This window comes from Glycine max, chromosome 2 (assembly GCF_000004515.6).
Source record: "Glycine max cultivar Williams 82 chromosome 2, Glycine_max_v4.0, whole genome shotgun sequence".
NCBI classification, from domain to species: Eukaryota; Viridiplantae; Streptophyta; class Magnoliopsida; order Fabales; family Fabaceae; genus Glycine; species Glycine max.
This window is the reverse complement of record NC_016089.4, coordinates 37140637-37157493: the sequence shown is the minus strand read 5'-3', so window position 1 is coordinate 37157493 and position 16857 is coordinate 37140637. Positions and strand designations below refer to the sequence as shown.

At 31.9% G+C, this 16857-nt stretch overlaps 2 protein-coding genes across 7 annotated transcripts; one reads left to right on the top strand and one right to left on the bottom strand.

The window, feature by feature from the left end:
• Nucleotides 1–3396: 3396 nt before the first annotated feature.
• Nucleotides 3397–12238, bottom strand: LOC102663410 (SWR1 complex bromodomain subunit bdf1). 6 transcript variants are annotated; one of them, XM_014768275.3, is made up of 9 exons: nt 11798–12238; nt 11583–11634; nt 11307–11385; nt 11117–11162; nt 10926–11027; nt 7865–8020; nt 5596–5757; nt 5344–5441; nt 3397–3870 (listed from the first exon to the last, which is right to left on the bottom strand). In XM_014768275.3, exons 1-7 carry the CDS (start codon nt 11849–11851, stop codon nt 5713–5715), a joined length of 534 nt encoding a protein of 177 aa, XP_014623761.1. In that variant the 5' UTR covers nt 11852–12238; the 3' UTR covers nt 3397–3870; nt 5344–5441; nt 5596–5712. The 6 variants fall into 6 exon arrangements, with proteins under 6 accessions (XP_014623761.1, XP_014623754.1, XP_040863541.1 ...); XM_014768268.2 differs by having other exon boundaries at nt 5596–5830; nt 11798–12226; XM_041007607.1 differs by having other exon boundaries at nt 5344–5757.
• A 342-nt stretch (nt 12239–12580) lies between these two features.
• Nucleotides 12581–15624, top strand: LOC100813545 (transaldolase). Its single transcript, XM_006575958.1, has 5 exons — nt 12581–12667; nt 14302–14652; nt 14742–14930; nt 15040–15222; nt 15373–15624. Exons 1-5 carry the CDS (start codon nt 12581–12583, stop codon nt 15622–15624), a joined length of 1062 nt encoding a protein of 353 aa, XP_006576021.1.
• Nucleotides 15625–16857: the final 1233 nt, after the last annotated feature.

Here is a 16857-nt window from a genome sequence, read left to right as displayed (position 1 = left end):
TATCCATGTGAATAAAGAGTAAATTTTCTTTCTTGATTGTTCATCTCGAGTAAAGTATAAATTTTCTTATTTGCTTATTTGTAAGAAAAAAGTTATTTCTATAATTTTTATATCCATGTGAACAAAGTGAAAATTTTCTTACTTGATTGTTCATCCCGTGAATAATAGTTAAATTTTCTTAGTTGCTTGTTTGTATAAAAAAAAAAGTTATTTCTATAATGTTCATTGCTGAGCATAAAATGTAAATTTTCTTACTTCATTATCCATCCTAGTGAATAACATTTAAAAATTATTTTTAGATAAAATTTCTATATCAATGCATAACAAAAATATTTACATAGGTAAATTAAAATCTTCAATAATTTACAACAAAAATGAATAATAATTTACCTAAAACTAATTTAGACATTAAATTTACTCATTTTTGTCAATATGTAAAAGGAAAAATGAAATTTATGCATGTAAAGAAAATATTTAATATTTTACATAATGCATAATACATTAAATAAGAAATAAAGAATGATTTGCCGAAACTTCTCACATGCATCACCAAGAACTATTTGCCTAAAGTGAAACTAAAACACAATTCCCACCGGTTCATCCATTTTGAAACCAAAATAATTCATATAAAACAGTTTACATAATCATATAAAACTAAGGAGAAATATTGTCGTGCTTGTATGTTTGCATTTCTATTTCGCTCTCATATTTCTTTGTGTTTTTTTTTTTTTTCAATTCATCTTATTGTGCATTGATTTGGGTTGCAGTAGTACATATAAATTGAATTATATACAAAGTAAAAAAAAAGTTACAAAATATTGGGTTATTTGTAGAAGCAAAGACTTTGATATTTTGATGATGTCATGTGATCATGTGCTTCTCAAGTTTAATTCAAGAGAATTATGTGCTTCTCAAGTTTAATTTAAGACAAGAGTCCAAAAAATTCAAGATACATCATCAAGAAGATCTTTAGTGGTTTAGGAAGGGAATTCCAAATTGAAACAGCAAGAGGTTTAGTCAAGAGATTTAAGCTAAAATGTCTTTTTTAAAAGATTAACTCTCTGGTAATCGATTACCAGAGGAGGTAATCGTTTACCAGTGGCCAAAATGATTTATAACAGCCATTAGATATTTAAATTCAAATTTTACACTGTGTAATCGATTACACATGGATGGTAATCGATTACCAGCAGTTATTGAACATTTTGATTCAAATTTTAAAGCCTGTAATCGATTACACAAGTCTTGTAATCGATTACTAGAGGGAATTTTCAAAAAATTATTTCCAAGAGTCACATTTGTTCAAATGGTTTTTACATGGCCATCAAAAGTCTATTTATATGTGATTTGGAACACGAATTTGCTTAGAGTGTTTAAGAACAAAAAGGTCTTATCCTCTCAAAAAGAAAAATTATCTTATCCTCTTAAAAATTCCTTGGCCAATACACTTGCAATTCAATAAGGAATTATTTTAAATGTTGAATTGTTCAATCTATCTCTTTCAAGAGAGATTTCTTCTTCTCTTCATCTTATTTCTGAAAAGGGATTAAGAGACCGAGGATCTCTTGTTGTAAAGCAATCTGAACACAAAGGAAGGATTGTCCTTGTGTGGTTCAAAACTTGTAAAAGGTTTTTGCAAGATAGTGGAACTCTAAAGCCGGTTGCTTGGGGACTGGACGTAAACACAAAGGTGTGGCTGAACCAGTATAAATATGAGTTTACAATCTTTCTTCCCTTAAACTCTTTTATTGTTTTTCTATTCAGTAAGTTTAATTTGCATAATTATTTGATTGTTCATTTTGAAAGGAATCTTGGGATTTGGGTTAAAATCAAAATAGAATTTTTAATTAGGAAAAATTTGTGATATCTTAATTCAACCCCATTCTTAAGATATCAGAGACCACTTATCTAACATCATTATAGTATTATACATAAATTGATTAAGCTAAAATTTATTATACTCAATTTTACTTTTTTATCCGTGATAAAAAAATTTCACCTTCTCCAAGAAAAACTAATAATGATCAGTGGCATTAACTAAGAGTGACAAATTGAAAGTTGGCAAATCAATGTCTTCATTCCTGATTTCCTTAGTAAAATTAATTTAATCTCTAGCACAATTCATGCTTTTATCTTGTAAGTAGTATTTGGATAAATTAAATGTTACAAATTTTAAATATTGGAGAATTTAATTACTTTAATTAAATTTATTAATTTTTTAAAAAAGTATCTAGATAAAATAGTTCAAGATTTTTTTTGTATTTTAATTTTTTTAGATAGAATAATTTGATTTCCAATAGTATGCAGACTTCAGTATTTAGTCTTTATTTTATTTTAAATGTTGACTTTCTTTCCTTTTTCTTGCAAAAATCTCCTATTAAACTCCATTATTTTTTAAAACTATTTAAATATCTAAACAAAAATTCACCTAAAACACTAAATTTTTCTTCCAAAATTATCATCCAAAATAAAACTCCCATTATTTAAAAAAAATCTAAAAGTTTCCCCTTAAAAAAATTTAAATTCTTCTCTCAAAATACCCCTCCAAATAAAAGACTTCCATTTTATAAAAAACATTCAAAATTTAATCTCTAAAAAAAATTCACCTTTAAAAAAATGAATTCTTCTCCAAAACAACCACCATAATTTCAACTCACTACTAGAAAAATGACTTTTTACGACGGTTATTAAGTGCTTTTAATGACAGTTATAAACCGTCGTTGTATATAACGTCGTTGTAATGCAACTGTTTTTTACGACGGTTATTATAATAACCGTCTTTGAAAGTTAGAACAATTCAAAGACGATTATTACGTAATAACCGTCTTTGAATGCAGTGTCCCGTACAACATTCAAAGACGGTTATTACGTAATAACCATCTTTGAATGTTACATCTGGTTCCACATTCAAAGTCAGTTATTATGTAATAACCGTCTTTGAATGCAGTGTCTGATTCGACATTCAAAGACGATTATTATGTAATAACCGTCTTTGAATGGAGTGTCTCGTTTGACATTCAAAGACAAATATTATGTAATAACCGTCTTTGAATGCAGTGTCTAGTTTGACATTTAAATATGGTTTTTGGATAATTCTGAATTCCCCACATAATCACTAAAATATTCTTCCAATATGTGTTATGACCATTCAATCATTTTTGCACGCAGACACAGTTGTAACTCATGTGATTCAAAATAAAATTATAATACCATGTTCTTGTGAAGCTTTGTAAACATGGTCTGAAACTAGTGAATGGGGCAAAATTAGACAATACACAGACTAAAAATACAAATATCAAGGCAGGTCTAAAGAGTTGTGGTTACTTTTTCGGGAAGGGTGAGGAATAGGATCTAAAATAAAAATAGGTACTGTTGGAAGTGCAAATATTCAAGATATATGATGAATAGAAGTCCTTAACACAAAACATCCTAAAACGATATTTTAGACATGATAGGATTTCATGACCCCACCAAAAAAAAAATACACAACAGGATTTTATCTAAGCTACTGGGATTTATTTGTAAAATTCTCTGAAAAGCACAAGAAGCATGGAGACAAATTCTCAATCATCAATAAACAAATTTATCCCAATATAAGAATAACATTATATTTAATACAGTTATTAACTCCCAGAACCTAGGCCTTAGTTTTGAAGCTTTTATTTCAGATGCTGATGATGCTTGATGAAATGAATAAAATATACTTGTCAAGACTTGGATTGAACTATTCAAGTCTGCATTATAATAAGTATGTATTGGCAATATAAGATTTTGCAATGCATTTGATACCTCTCAACGAGTCTCTCATTTTTTATCACTTCTACTGAGCCAATTGCAACTGCACTAGCCATTGGATTTCCACCGAAGGTACTGTGAACAATAACAGAGAAGAAGAAAGCTTCAGCATTATTAGTCTTAGCTTTCATACTTTAATAACATTGAATTGTATTGTACTAAATGAAATTATTGGCTATTTACATAAACAAGAAATGAATGCAAAATTTCCAGAGTACACAAAGGATGGAATTTTTTTATAAAAAAAATAGCAATTGAAAGTTCTTAAACGAAGAATTCAGTTTAATAAGAAAACTGAGGGCTCTTGAATAGGTTCGTCAGCCTGGAGACCTTCCATCAAATAGGAAATGATTTTACCATCCTTGAAGGATCAAATATTTTCTTTAAGTGCATTGAAATAAAAATAGCTAACTATTTAATGTGCTGGTGATGCTACAGTTCCTGTCCTGAACGTAGGTGCTTACATCCATAATGACTTTGCAATGGAACATTTTTTTTATCAGCAGCAATGGAACATATAAGAATCCTACCACAATAATAATCCCAATATTCTAATAATATTTATCTTTATTTTCAGATACTTCCTACCATTAGAAGTTATGAGCACACATAAGTACAATATGAATGACCAAGCCAGTGTTTGTAAGTATCATCAGCTACAAACTCCAAAGAATCACTTATGGGAATTTACGGTGCAGTAAATATTCTCATCTCAGTCAATTGTTTTTCATTTGGAAATATAAATGGTTCTGTTCACAGATAGCTTTTGCAAATGGAGTAGTCTAATTTTGTCCCATGATCCTATCAACTTGAACAGAAGTAACATCCCTAACCCAAAATAAAACAAAGGCTTAAATGCAGTTTTGGTCCCCCTATTTTGCTCAATCCGTAATTTTGATCCTTCCATTTTAATAGAGACATTTGGTCCCTCTGTTTTACAAAATCTGCAATTTTAGTCCCAATATTTCAAAATAAAGACATTTGGTCCTTTTATTTTAGGAAATTCACAATTTTGATCCTCATATTTTTTTTAAAAAAAAAATTACCAATTTTGGTACAGTCTTCAATTTTATTTACGTTTTGTTTCATTTATTTCTTACATTATAATTAATTAACTAATTTTTTGATGATATCTTGAATGAATATGTTAGGTCTAGGATTCAATTGCATCAAAATAAAATAAAAACATAGGCAAAATTGAGAATTTGACTAAAATTAAAAATTTTATAAAATAGGCCGGCCAAATGTTTTTATTTTGAAATAGGGGACTAAAGTTGTGAATTTTTTTATAACAGAGGGACTAAATATCTCTATTTTAAAATAGAGGGACCAAAATTGCATTTAAGCCTAAAACAAACTATATATTATAAGATTCCAGGTTCCAACAGAAAGGAGAGTTTTGTCTCTTCACATGATCTGACAAATAAAGGGCTTTAAGGATGAAAACAGATGCCCGTCATAATCCAAAAGTTTGACAACTACAGACAAGAAAATGCTAAACAAAAGGAGCAGACTAAAATAAATTATAAATTTATAATAAAATGAAACCTTCCATGCTGTCCCGGTTGTATACAAAGCATCACATCTTTGTCTGCAAGAACTGCACTAACTGGTATAACTCCTCCACCCGATGCTTTCCCTAGTATCTGAGTAAAAAGACAGTTAAAACAGTTATGCATGGTGGTATAGAAAGGAGATAGAACCTTAAAAAAGGTGGGGAAAAAAAGAGTTTGCACTTTGCAGCAGAGGCAGTAAATTTCTCATTTTCTTGAAAGAAAACACAAAATTGGGTGGCCAAACCTTTCAAGTGGAAGGTAGTCAAATGCATCTAAATCCAACTGCATACTTGCTAAGTGCAATGGCAATTTCTATTGTCTATGATTCAGGCATGTTCATAAAATATATATTTATGGAGCTTCATCTGTCCATCGCGGCTAATGACTTCTTTTTGCTCCCAACTCCCTACAGTGAAACTGTTCTCCTCAAATTCAGGAACAAATGATGGACTAGTTGTGATATTTTGTATTTTATGCCACTGCAAGAACCATGTACACTTACTTAAATGACTTAAAAAATTATTTCCCTTAATAATTAAACTTAAGTAATACTCAAACGATTCAACCTGAACTTCAACATAATAATCATTTATATTCAATCACTTGATTAACGAGATTTATAATAATTCATACATTCCTTCAACCAACAAAATTACACTTCATGATTCTATTTGATTAAGGAAAAACAATTAAAATAAATAGGATAAATAAAAATAGAAAAAATAAATAAAAACATGCAATAAAAAATGTAATGAAAATAAATGTGTTTGGTTATGAGATAAATAGGTAAATAAGTGAAAAATACAATCAATATAATTAGCAGATCTCACTTTTTTTTTCTTGTCACATTTTTCCTGTTTATATATTCACATTTTTTTTATAAATGTTAAAAACACATTTTTCCTGCAAGAACCATGTACACTGACTTAAATTGCTTTAAAGGCTGTTCTAAAATACAAAGACAGAAGTAAAAATGGAAGAAAACGGTGCCGGTGGAGGATTGAGAGAGAAAGGAATGGGAAGAAAGATCCAGTGTGGAGGGTGTAGAGTGCAACTATAAAAGTCAGATGAATCCTACGGTTAATAAAATTCGTTCACTATGAGTCACTTACGAAGCTTGTCCACCGTAGCCTTTGCCAATATTGCATTATAAATTATTGAGGTGAAACTTTAATTATGATGGAACAACAATGCTAAAAATACTTAAGTAACTGCACATAAGGTTTGTCCTACTAAGAATAGTTGGAGAGTCTGATATTCTAATTAAAATTGAAATTGGTTTTGCAATTGCATGCAGGCCTGTATCAGGGGCTTCCATGAACCCTGCAAGAAGTATTGGTCCGGCACTTATCAAACATGTTTACCAATGGTTATGGATATACGTAGTTGGTCCAATTGTTTGATCCATAGCTGGAGCACTTGCCTATAATTTTCTTAGATCCCCATACAAGCCACCATCAGAATAAACCACATGGCTGGCTTTCTTGAAGAGCAGTGAATAGGGCTACATAACATTGTTGGGTGGGAATCTATCTTCTCAGTTCTCACACTAAATTTCATATAATTTTGGTGGGTATATACCCTCACTTTCATACTGAATTTAAAATTTTATTTTTAAATGTGCAAAAACTATAATAAATTTATCCGTTAAATTTTCTCTCGTAACTCAAACCATTATTTCTACGTGACACTAAGCAGCTAAAAGAGTGGTTTGCTATTTGAATGGCACCATCAAGGTTTCCAATATGCTGTCTAATAATGTACCCAGTGCCAAAAAACTCCTCGCTATATGAAGATATAAATGAAGGTCATTGTACGCAAATTTATCCTTACATATGCAAAGGTTCAATTTATTATAATGATAGCCAAATTTATCAACCTCGTGAAAAAGAGTTTATGCTTCTCAAAATGTGATTAAAAACTAAACTTATACAGCGACTACTTTACCATCATGTGATGGCCTTATTTGAACTAAACTATATATAAGACTGAAAAGCAATGAGCATCACATAATAAGAACTAATTTTTTTACATCAAATGATAATATTGAATTGTTCAACATTGCACATTGGAATCAATTCACCAACAAGTTTACCAGGAAAGACAAAAAGCAATGGAAATTAAAATAAAAAGCAAGAGAATCATTAAAAGTAATTATAATTTCTCTGAAAAGAAACACAGATGAAGTTCCATATAATTTCTCTTTTTGGATCAGGGAAGTAGGTTGTGCATCTAATCCAGTTAGGCAAGAGAATCATTAAAAGTAATTATAATGAGTAAATAGTGCATACACTAATGGTGTAAAGGTTTTTACACTATCATCTAATCACAAAATATCATGTATGATAAGTTTGCTTATTTTTACATTAACTAAGTTATACCAGCGACGACTTCTTATTGGTTGACAGTGTACAATAACTTACATTGATAGTGCATAAAAATCGAACTCAATTATAATATTCTAATCAATTTCAAAGCATAAAAAGAAAAGGCAGGAGCAAAAAAGAACTTACAAAAAGTGAGAGATTAGTAATATCATTGGTGCCAGGGACATTCAAAGGAACTACAATTTCAGTCTCTTTATCTACAGCTGCAGGAACGTATTCAGCTAAGTTTATTGATGTAACACCAGCTACAGAAGCTCTGGTTTTTGGCCCTTGCTTATATACCTAATTCAGTACAAAAGAAAGTAAAGAAAATTCAAACTATTATATAAAAGCAAGATGAGGAATTGGATCTTAGTTATTTACTCCAAAAATTAAATTAAATTAAATTTCAGCATAAATAAAATTCTTGGTTGAAATGCTGTAAAATGCTAGTCAAACATACAAGAGTATGCAACTGCATTGGTAATAACACTGTAAAATAATTTTTTAAAAAACAAATAGTGAAAGATAAGAATACTGAACTGAAGGACAAGAACTTTTTCTAAGAAAACAAAACCCAGAAAGATAATAGCTCATGAATGAATACAAGAATCAGATCCCATAATAATTTTTTAAGAGAGAATTGTCATAACAAATTGTTTTATTAATCCTAAAAGATAAATATTTTTTCATAACAGAACCAAAATTGCAACTAATAAAAAACTGTCTTTCCAAACACAGTGACAATTGATAGCATTTGGTAAAATGGAATGGAACATTTAGGAGTAGGACATGAGGTTAAAAATGATATATATTTTAGTTCCTCTAAAAGGGTGAAACCAAAACGGAATAGCACAAGATGCTCCATTTTGTTTTATCCATGTGTGAATAAAAACATTTCATGTGCTTCATGGCCCATCAAATTACTTCATGTTCTACAAGCTCATTTAAGTCATTTGGCCATAAATAGGTGATAGATAGATCAATAACTGATCAGAAAAAGTTCCTGCCAAGAAAATTCTATTAAATCACATTTCCATTCTAAAGGATGTCTTTCTCCTTTTTTGTTCTGCAAGATTTTCTAGTGACAGCTTGAGTCAAGACTAACCCCTCCTCTGCCAGCTATCTTAAGGGCATATTCTCATGTCCAGGTGCATTTATAAGGGAATTACTTCCCTTACGTGTTGGTAAGTTTCACACCCAAGAAATCAAAAGTAAAAGCTTGCCTAATAAACAAGGACACAACAAGAGACATGAATCTTATAAATATAAATATAGATACACATGCACAGTAAAAAAATTTAAATTATAATAAGAGGTGACAAGATCATTATACAATATATAAAATTAACATAAAAACATAAATGTTCAATTAAAGAAAAAAATAATATTTAATAAATTACTATCATTATTAGTTATTGCTGTTTTCATTTATGTTTAATTATTTGTATTACTTTTTTTCTATTCAAACTAAACCTGTTCATAAGGCAATAAAAATTCTAAAGGGTCAGTCACAGTTTTCTGCAATCTCTGTCTCTTACGTATTTGAAAGTGTGTATATATATATATATATATGAGATAAACTTCCACCCGTTTTTCATGTCTTAAAAACTCGTGCCTTATTAAAAGAGAAGGAAAGTGCCATTTCAAACACTAAAACTCACGAGTGCTGTTATATCTTTGCATCATAAAGGAAAGAAGCTGACTTCGTATACTTTAAGGTGACCCTCTCTTTCCAGCACTTCTGATATATTTTTCAGTTTTCTGTTGGAAAATGCCTTTAATGACTTTTATGAATCACATTGAGAAATAAATATATCATGTGTTTACAAGGTAATGTTATGTTATGTAATTAGTACATATTTACTCCTTTTAGTTATATTGTTACTTTTTTTAATTTAAGGATGGAGTAATTTATCGATGATTCATTTCAGAGGTAGGGATTGGTTTCAAGCAAAAGCCTCAAATCATGCTTGACAAATGTGCAAGCAAGGAATGCCTAAAGGGGCATTTCACCATGGTTCCTTCATGTTCTAATTCTACCAGCTACCAAGCGTATCCTAGTCCCCAACCCAGATAAAGTTCAATTATAGCCAATGGCCATCAAAGAACCTTAATTTATGAAACACCTCCAGAACTAAGAAAGGCACTGTAGTCTTGTTACTGCATAAAAGACCAATGATGACAACCCAAGATTTAATATATATATATATATATATATATATATATGAAGAAATTTCAATATATGCGTAATGCATGGCCAGTTGTGTAACAACCAAAAAAGGAACTAATATTATTATAATTGAAATAAATAAATAGTAGAAAATAAGAAACAAAGTGGATATTATAAATTTAACAAGGAACTCACACTGGAGACTGTTAGCATAAATTTAACAAAGTGGTTCCTTCCACTTAATTTCAACCACCTTGGACTTCACCTCCTCAGCTTTCTCCATACTTGTTGACCCTTCAAGCCTGCGCACTATGAAAACTACTTCAAATTTCTTAGATGAGAGAGGTGGCCATGGAGGCCAACTCATCATTGTCACCACCATTATTGGTTCAAAATTGGAAACTTCCAAGTTCAAACCAAGACCAACAGAAGTGGTACTACTGTGGAGAGACCAATGGCAAGGAGATTGTGGGGTGGAAAGGAAAAGGCTGTTTTAAGGGGTTACATGAACCAAAAGTTTGTATCTTTCAAATGGATTTGAAAAGTAAATATAATCCCAAGTTCATAATTGCAAATATGAAACCCATAATTCACAGAAGGATCCTCTTTTTTAGGTCCCTATTTAGTAATACAACAAAAGACCTGTTGAAACTTGACAATATGCTAAATCAATCAAGAAATTAATCATTCCAAATGTTTTCTTTACATGCTAAGTACTAACTACATGAGGCTGACTCACTAACAACCCACATTTTTTACCTGATAGTCTGATAAATCATTGACAACAATCATCCTTGCTGAATCCATCAAAGAAAAGACATAGCAGGGTATGCTATGCCTAAATTTGAGTCTCAGGTCTCACATCTGAGCATTCTAAGTATATCAAGTTCAAACACATACAAGTAATATCTCAGTAGAAGAGCACAATCAACATCCAAGGACCAAATCCAGTACCAAATTGCAAAACAATTGAAATCACAAACAAACAAAGAAAATTACTCCAATAATGTGACCAACTGAGACATGTTTGCATACCTCAAATTGTTCTAAGGTAGTATAAGAAGATTCATTTCCCAACTTCTTCCTCACAGTGGCAAAGTCCATGGGATGCTTGATCACATCGTGATAATCAGGAAGCTACATGTCAAAAACAGAATTTAAACTTCCAACTCGGGTGTCTTCCAAAAGCAAGATTAACAACTCACAGGAAAAATAATTCGACATACCTCTTCTGGATCAACAGGGTCTGCAAACACACCATAAGTGTCTTTCCTGCCATCATCGATACCCCCAGTAGTCCCAAGTCAAAAAACAAAACAGTACCCAAAAGGATGCACCGTAATGCAATTACTCATCGCCATAAACAGTTAAACACCAAACCCAAAGAAGAACTTTAAAACAGGAAACGAAACATACTTATGAAGCTTGTCAAGTATCAATTCCAGAGTCCTCTTATCAGGCAATGGAATCCCAGATTGAAGAATCACCGGAGCTCCTACCAGTAGAAAAAAAAACAATAACAAAAAAACAAATTGATGAGAAAACACACAAAGGACGATGTAGAAACAAAACCACTAGTACCCTTTCAGCAGTCATCACTTCTTCTTTTCAAATTATCTATATATAATATAGAAAGAAAAAAAATCACACCCACAACCACAAAACAAGTACCCCAATTAAAATCACACGAACCTGAAACAGGAACAGAGTGGAGCCCTTTCGATTCCACTTTTCTGCCCTTTACCTGTCATCATTAGAAACAAACAAACAAACGCACACACAATTAATAGCGTCCAAAGGCCAAACACTTCACTCATCACATATATTTATATAATAGAGATTGTGATAGAGACACAAACAATACAGAGACAGCTACAGAGAGAGAATATAAGCATAAATATACATACATATGCATAGAGAGAGAGCCTTGAAGCACGGACTCTAACACAACACAACGACATTCTAACTAAAGAAAATATGGATAAATATAACAATATTTAAATTGATAATATATTCATCCTTTTAAATCAACTTTGATTTTGAAGTGTATTAGTTGTTTAAAAGTGACAACATTTTAAGTGTTTAAGCCAACAAAAACTAATTTTTGTCACATGTCTAATAAGAAATCCCAAACAATGGACGAACAAGTCTCGAGTGTGTCAAGTGTGTCGGTATCGGAACGGCCACACTTCGAGTAAGGGAGGGAGTGTAAGAGAGGTGTTGGTGATTCAGAGAGAGTACATAGAGAGATCAGATTCTGTGCATGTTAGCTTCCTATTTAGGATCCTCATCCTAAATAGGGACCTACAAATTGTCCCATGCAATCTTTGCAAGAGTGTGTGCCTCTCTCTCCATGTGATCCTGTTACTTTAAAAACTCAAATGAGGACTCAAATTTGTCCTTGTCTCCATCATGCAGAATTGTCTTAAAAGACATTTGTCTGGAACCTCAAATTGGAAGCCAACAATCCTAATTGGGAGGCAATAAAATCCCAAGTCCACAAGGCACTAGTAGATTATGGTTGCTTTGAAGCAATTTTTGAAAAAGTTCCTTTAGAACTTCGCAAAGCCATATTTGCTGCACTACAAGAGCTCTTTGATCTCCCTCTACAAACAAAGATACTCAATGTGTCTAAGAAGCCTTATCATGGTTATGTTGGGCAAGCCAATATGGTCCCACTTTTTGAAAGTATGGGCATTGATGATGCAAATGTCTATGAAAATGTAGAAAGCATGACAAACATCATGTGGCCTCATGGAAACCCAAGTTTCAGGCATGTACCTATTAAAATTTAACACAGTTTTTGTAAACTATTCCATTTTTTCTTTTACCTCTTTCTTAAGTTGTTAGGCAGTGCAATCAAAATAACAACATTCTGATAAATACCTGTGTTTTCGTCCACTTAAAAACAAAAATAACTAAGATACTTGCTAGGAAAATGAAAGTGTGGTAGCAGCATAATTTATCAAAAGTATCTTCAAATCTAGCAAAGAAAATATTGATGAATAGGAGCTTATGCTTACCAATGACCTGGTGCAGTCTTTGTGCTGGTGTGTTGTCTACATACCCAGTATTTTAATGAAGCTTCACAACCTACATTTAAAAGACAAAAATATATTAGGTTCAAAATAATCATGTCAAAACTACAAACCAGATCAGGACATGGCAAATACATTTATATATACATATAGTTCAACATTTTGACAACATTAAGTGATATGACAAACAATCATGAGTTTCAGCAGGTTCTTAGTTGAACCATGAGTTTTTTGACAATATTTTCCTTGTACTAAGGATTATTTTGATTAGGCAATCAAAAAAATTTGAATGTCAAAGAAAGTGCGTTGATGGAGCATTGGAGCTCAAGATTGTGCCATTTGTAGAACAAGTTGATGAACATCTTATGGACAATTTGAACAACAATCTCTTATTTGAAAAAAATTCATCTGATAACAATTCCAGCCTGAACATGATTTTCATTTGTGAAACCATGGAGTTAAAAAATTTATCTCCTTGTCTGTCTTCTAGGTTTGGAAGGATTGCTTCTAAATAATCATTTCATCGATAAATTTATATACACAAAATAATTTAAAAATACAGAAATATTTGAATAACACTCACGTACTCCGTATTATGAATAAATTTAATCTCTAAATTTGTATTAATTGATAACATAAGAACGATCTATGCTTTTAATCTCTAATGGTCTCACCAACTAGTTGATGTGATGTGATGTGATGTCTGAACAAACTAGGGATTAAAAATATTTTTTCTTTTACAAAAAAATTACACATAATTGATTAATTGGCTCGTCAAACTCCTTGATGATGCAACAAAGTGTGGTTATTATATTATTAATTAACATTGTTACTTCATCAAAGTCTAAAATTGTTAACAGAGCAAGAATATAAAGATAAAAAATGCTAATTTTTTTTTATTATGAACTAAGAGTGAAATTTGTAAAAGGAACTAAAAACATGATTAACACATCTATATTTCTTATAATTAGGATATAAAGATACACTCATTTATTCCTTATAAAAAGAAATAGAGGTAGAATTTAATTATTTATATTTAAATGGCATATAATATAACATGATTTTTGGTGTTTCATCCATCTAGCTGAATTCACTTAATGGGAAAAGATAAATTATAAGAGGGGAAACAAATTTTTCAGTCAATGAAATTAAATAAGTGTTATTCTGTTATTTGTTCTTGGGGCAAATTGTGAGTTGTGAAAAAGATAAATTCATTCTCATTGACTTGTTTGTGGGATCGGGCACTTTAATATGCGATGACATAGTGTATTGTTTTTTTTTTTGTCAAAGGAACAATTTGTTGGATCTCAATTAGTAAAAATAAGATCTGCAGTTTTCTTTCATATCCGGAATATGCAACTGTTGCTTAGTAGTATTTCTTTTTGGGTATAATATATTATTTATTTGACTTGCAACCAAGCAGGGAATTGGTAGGGGCAGGGAAGGACATAGAAAGTGCTTATTGGGAATTGGTTGTGAAGGACATACAGGATACTTGCAAACTTCTGGAGCCAATTTACAATGAAACAGATGGGGAAGATGGACATGTATCTCTTGCAATTTCCCCAAAGCTAGCAAATGACACCAAGGGGACAACTGAGGCAGCAAAATGGCTTCATAATATGGTTGGAAGTCCATGTGTTTACATGAAAATTCCTGCCACTGATGAATCCATCTCTTCCATGAAGGAGGTCATTTCTCTGGGGATAAGTGTAAATGCCACTGTAAGTTTGTTATGTGCATTCTGATGTCACAAATTTTGATCCTTATTGGCTGTAACAGCAATAGGCTCATAGTTTGCGTATTTGAACAGCTCATATTCTGCCTCCCTAAATATGAAGCAGTGATTGATGCTTACTTGGATGGCCTTGAGTCTTGTGGCATGACTGATCTCTCTAAGGTTTCAAGTGCAGCAGCATTCTACATCAGTAGAGTGGATGTTACACTTGACAAGAAACTTGAGCAAATTGGTACTACTGAGGCTCTTGATCTCAAAGGAAAGGTAATGTGAAGCATTCTGCCTTTAAAACCTTTCCCCTTTTAGTTTTCTTAACCAATGCCCTAAGGGCACTAGTTAACATTTGCCTAAAATATTATATCAATTCTTATAGGGTGCGGTTGCTCAAGCAGTCTTAGCATACCAACTTTACCAGAAAAAATTTTCTGGTCCAAGATGGGAACGCTTGGAGAATAGAGGTGCCAAGAAGCAGAGGTTGATGTGGGCTTCAACAAATGTGAAAAATCCATCTTACCTTGACACATTTTATGTTAATTCTGTTATTGGACCACATACAGTAAGTTATATCGGTTTCCTTATTTTTTTACCTTGACTGGATGGCCATGTGGGCTAATATGGATTAATGTTGGTGTGAAAAAGCTTAAAGTTCAGATCATTCATTAATAGGTTGCTGAAATAACCTTGCGTTTATTTGGTGCCTCTATAGATTTCAACCTTTTCAGTACAAGCTCTTCATGCATTCATGGACCATGGTATTCTTTCAAGAATGCTTGATGCAAAAGTATCAGAGGCTCAAGACATTTACAATGAAATTGAGAAGTTGGGGATTGATTGGAGTTCTGTTGGATCACAACTGGAACATGAGGTGCTGGATTCTTTCACAAAAAGCTTTGACAATGTGCTTGAATGCATGCAAAAGAAGGCTATGAACATATATTCATTTCAAAAGCACGTTTAAAAGACTATGAACATATATTTATTTTATTTTAACGGTAAATATTAATTAATAATTTATTAATTTTTATTAGGAGGAAATCAAACTTCAAACGTTGACATTCAAACACGTTTAAAAGACTATGAACATATATTCATTTCAAAAGCACAAATGGTATCTGTTAATGCACTGAAATTTCTAATGTAGTTGCTGAATTTTCTTATGTGTATTTATTTTTTATGCTTTATGCAGTGTAAAAGTGTGTGTTCAGTAAGTGTGTTGACTAGTACTTGTTGGACTGTGTTTTAAGCTTTCTATTTATGATGGGTACATGGGCTATTAAGCTTGTTAGATACAAGTAACTACTGTTCTATTTTGTGAGAATATATGTATTAGACACAAAGCATTTTAGCTGCTGTATGAATGAATTATACTTGCACTTCTTCTCTTTTGAGTGCATTTTTCTGATTTCTGGGTTTGTGAATCTCTTGTGCCAACAATTGGTATCTAGAGTTGATTTGATCATGATGGACTGTGAGAGAACCTTGAGTGTAGAGAGAAATTGGAAATCAAAAACAGAGTTTGAGAGAACCCAATCCTTTTTTAGAATACCCAACTTTTTAAATGGCTTCCAACAATGTTCCATTAGTAGCACCTCCTGTATTCACAGGAAAGAACGACGAAATCTGGGTTGTGAAGATGAGAAGGCAGTTGAAAGCTTTTGATCTTTGGAAAGCAATGGAAAAAACTGAACCACCAGCTTTGGAAGAGAATCCAACTGTTGCTCAGATCAGATTTCATAGTAAGCAAGTTGCCAAAAGAGCCAAGGCTCTTACCATCTTGCACTCAGTTGTGGATGATGATGTTTTTATGAGAATTTCCAACTTGGATACAGCAAGGGAGATTTGGGAGAAACTTCAAGAGGAGTTCTTTGGAAATGAGAGGACCAAGAAAATGTAGGTTCTCAACCTTAAGAGGGAGTTTGAAGCCTTAAAGATGAATGAGGCTAAAAACATAAAAGATTTCATGACCAGACTGATGAAGGTTGTGAATCAAATCAAGTTGTTAGCGGAGAAATTTCTATACAGTGGGATAGTTGAGAAAGTCTTCATTCTCTTAGCCGAAAGATTTGAACCTAATGTCTAATGAAAAAGCTAGTAAGTTTGAACAATGGAACCATTCTATGAAGGAGATGACCACCATTGAAGACAACAATACATGGCAGCTGGTTGACAAACTGGAAGACAAAAATTCTAT

What these genes read in the sequence shown, in the direction of transcription:
- LOC102663410 (XM_014768266.3), bottom strand. Translation starts at nt 11,851, where the DNA reads ATGTCGTTGTGTTGTGTTAGAGTCCGTGCTTCAAGGCTCTCTCTCTAT. An exon ending in ATACTTGACAAGCTTCATAA is followed by an intron (nt 11,163 to 11,306) that starts GTATGTTTCGTT and finishes CGATGATGGCAG; the next exon opens with GAAAGACACTTATGGTGTGT. An exon ending in TTACTAATCTCTCACTTTTT is followed by an intron (nt 5,831 to 7,864) that starts GTAAGTTCTTTT and finishes TGGTTCTTGCAG; the next exon opens with TGGCATAAAATACAAAATAT.
- LOC100813545 (XM_006575958.1), top strand. Translation starts at nt 12,581, where the DNA reads ATGGGCATTGATGATGCAAATGTCTATGAAAATGTAGAAAGCATGACA. An exon ending in GAAACCCAAGTTTCAGGCAT is followed by an intron (nt 12,668 to 14,301) that starts GTACCTATTAAA and finishes GTTGCTTAGTAG; the next exon opens with TATTTCTTTTTGGGTATAAT. An exon ending in GGATAAGTGTAAATGCCACT is followed by an intron (nt 14,653 to 14,741) that starts GTAAGTTTGTTA and finishes GTATTTGAACAG; the next exon opens with CTCATATTCTGCCTCCCTAA.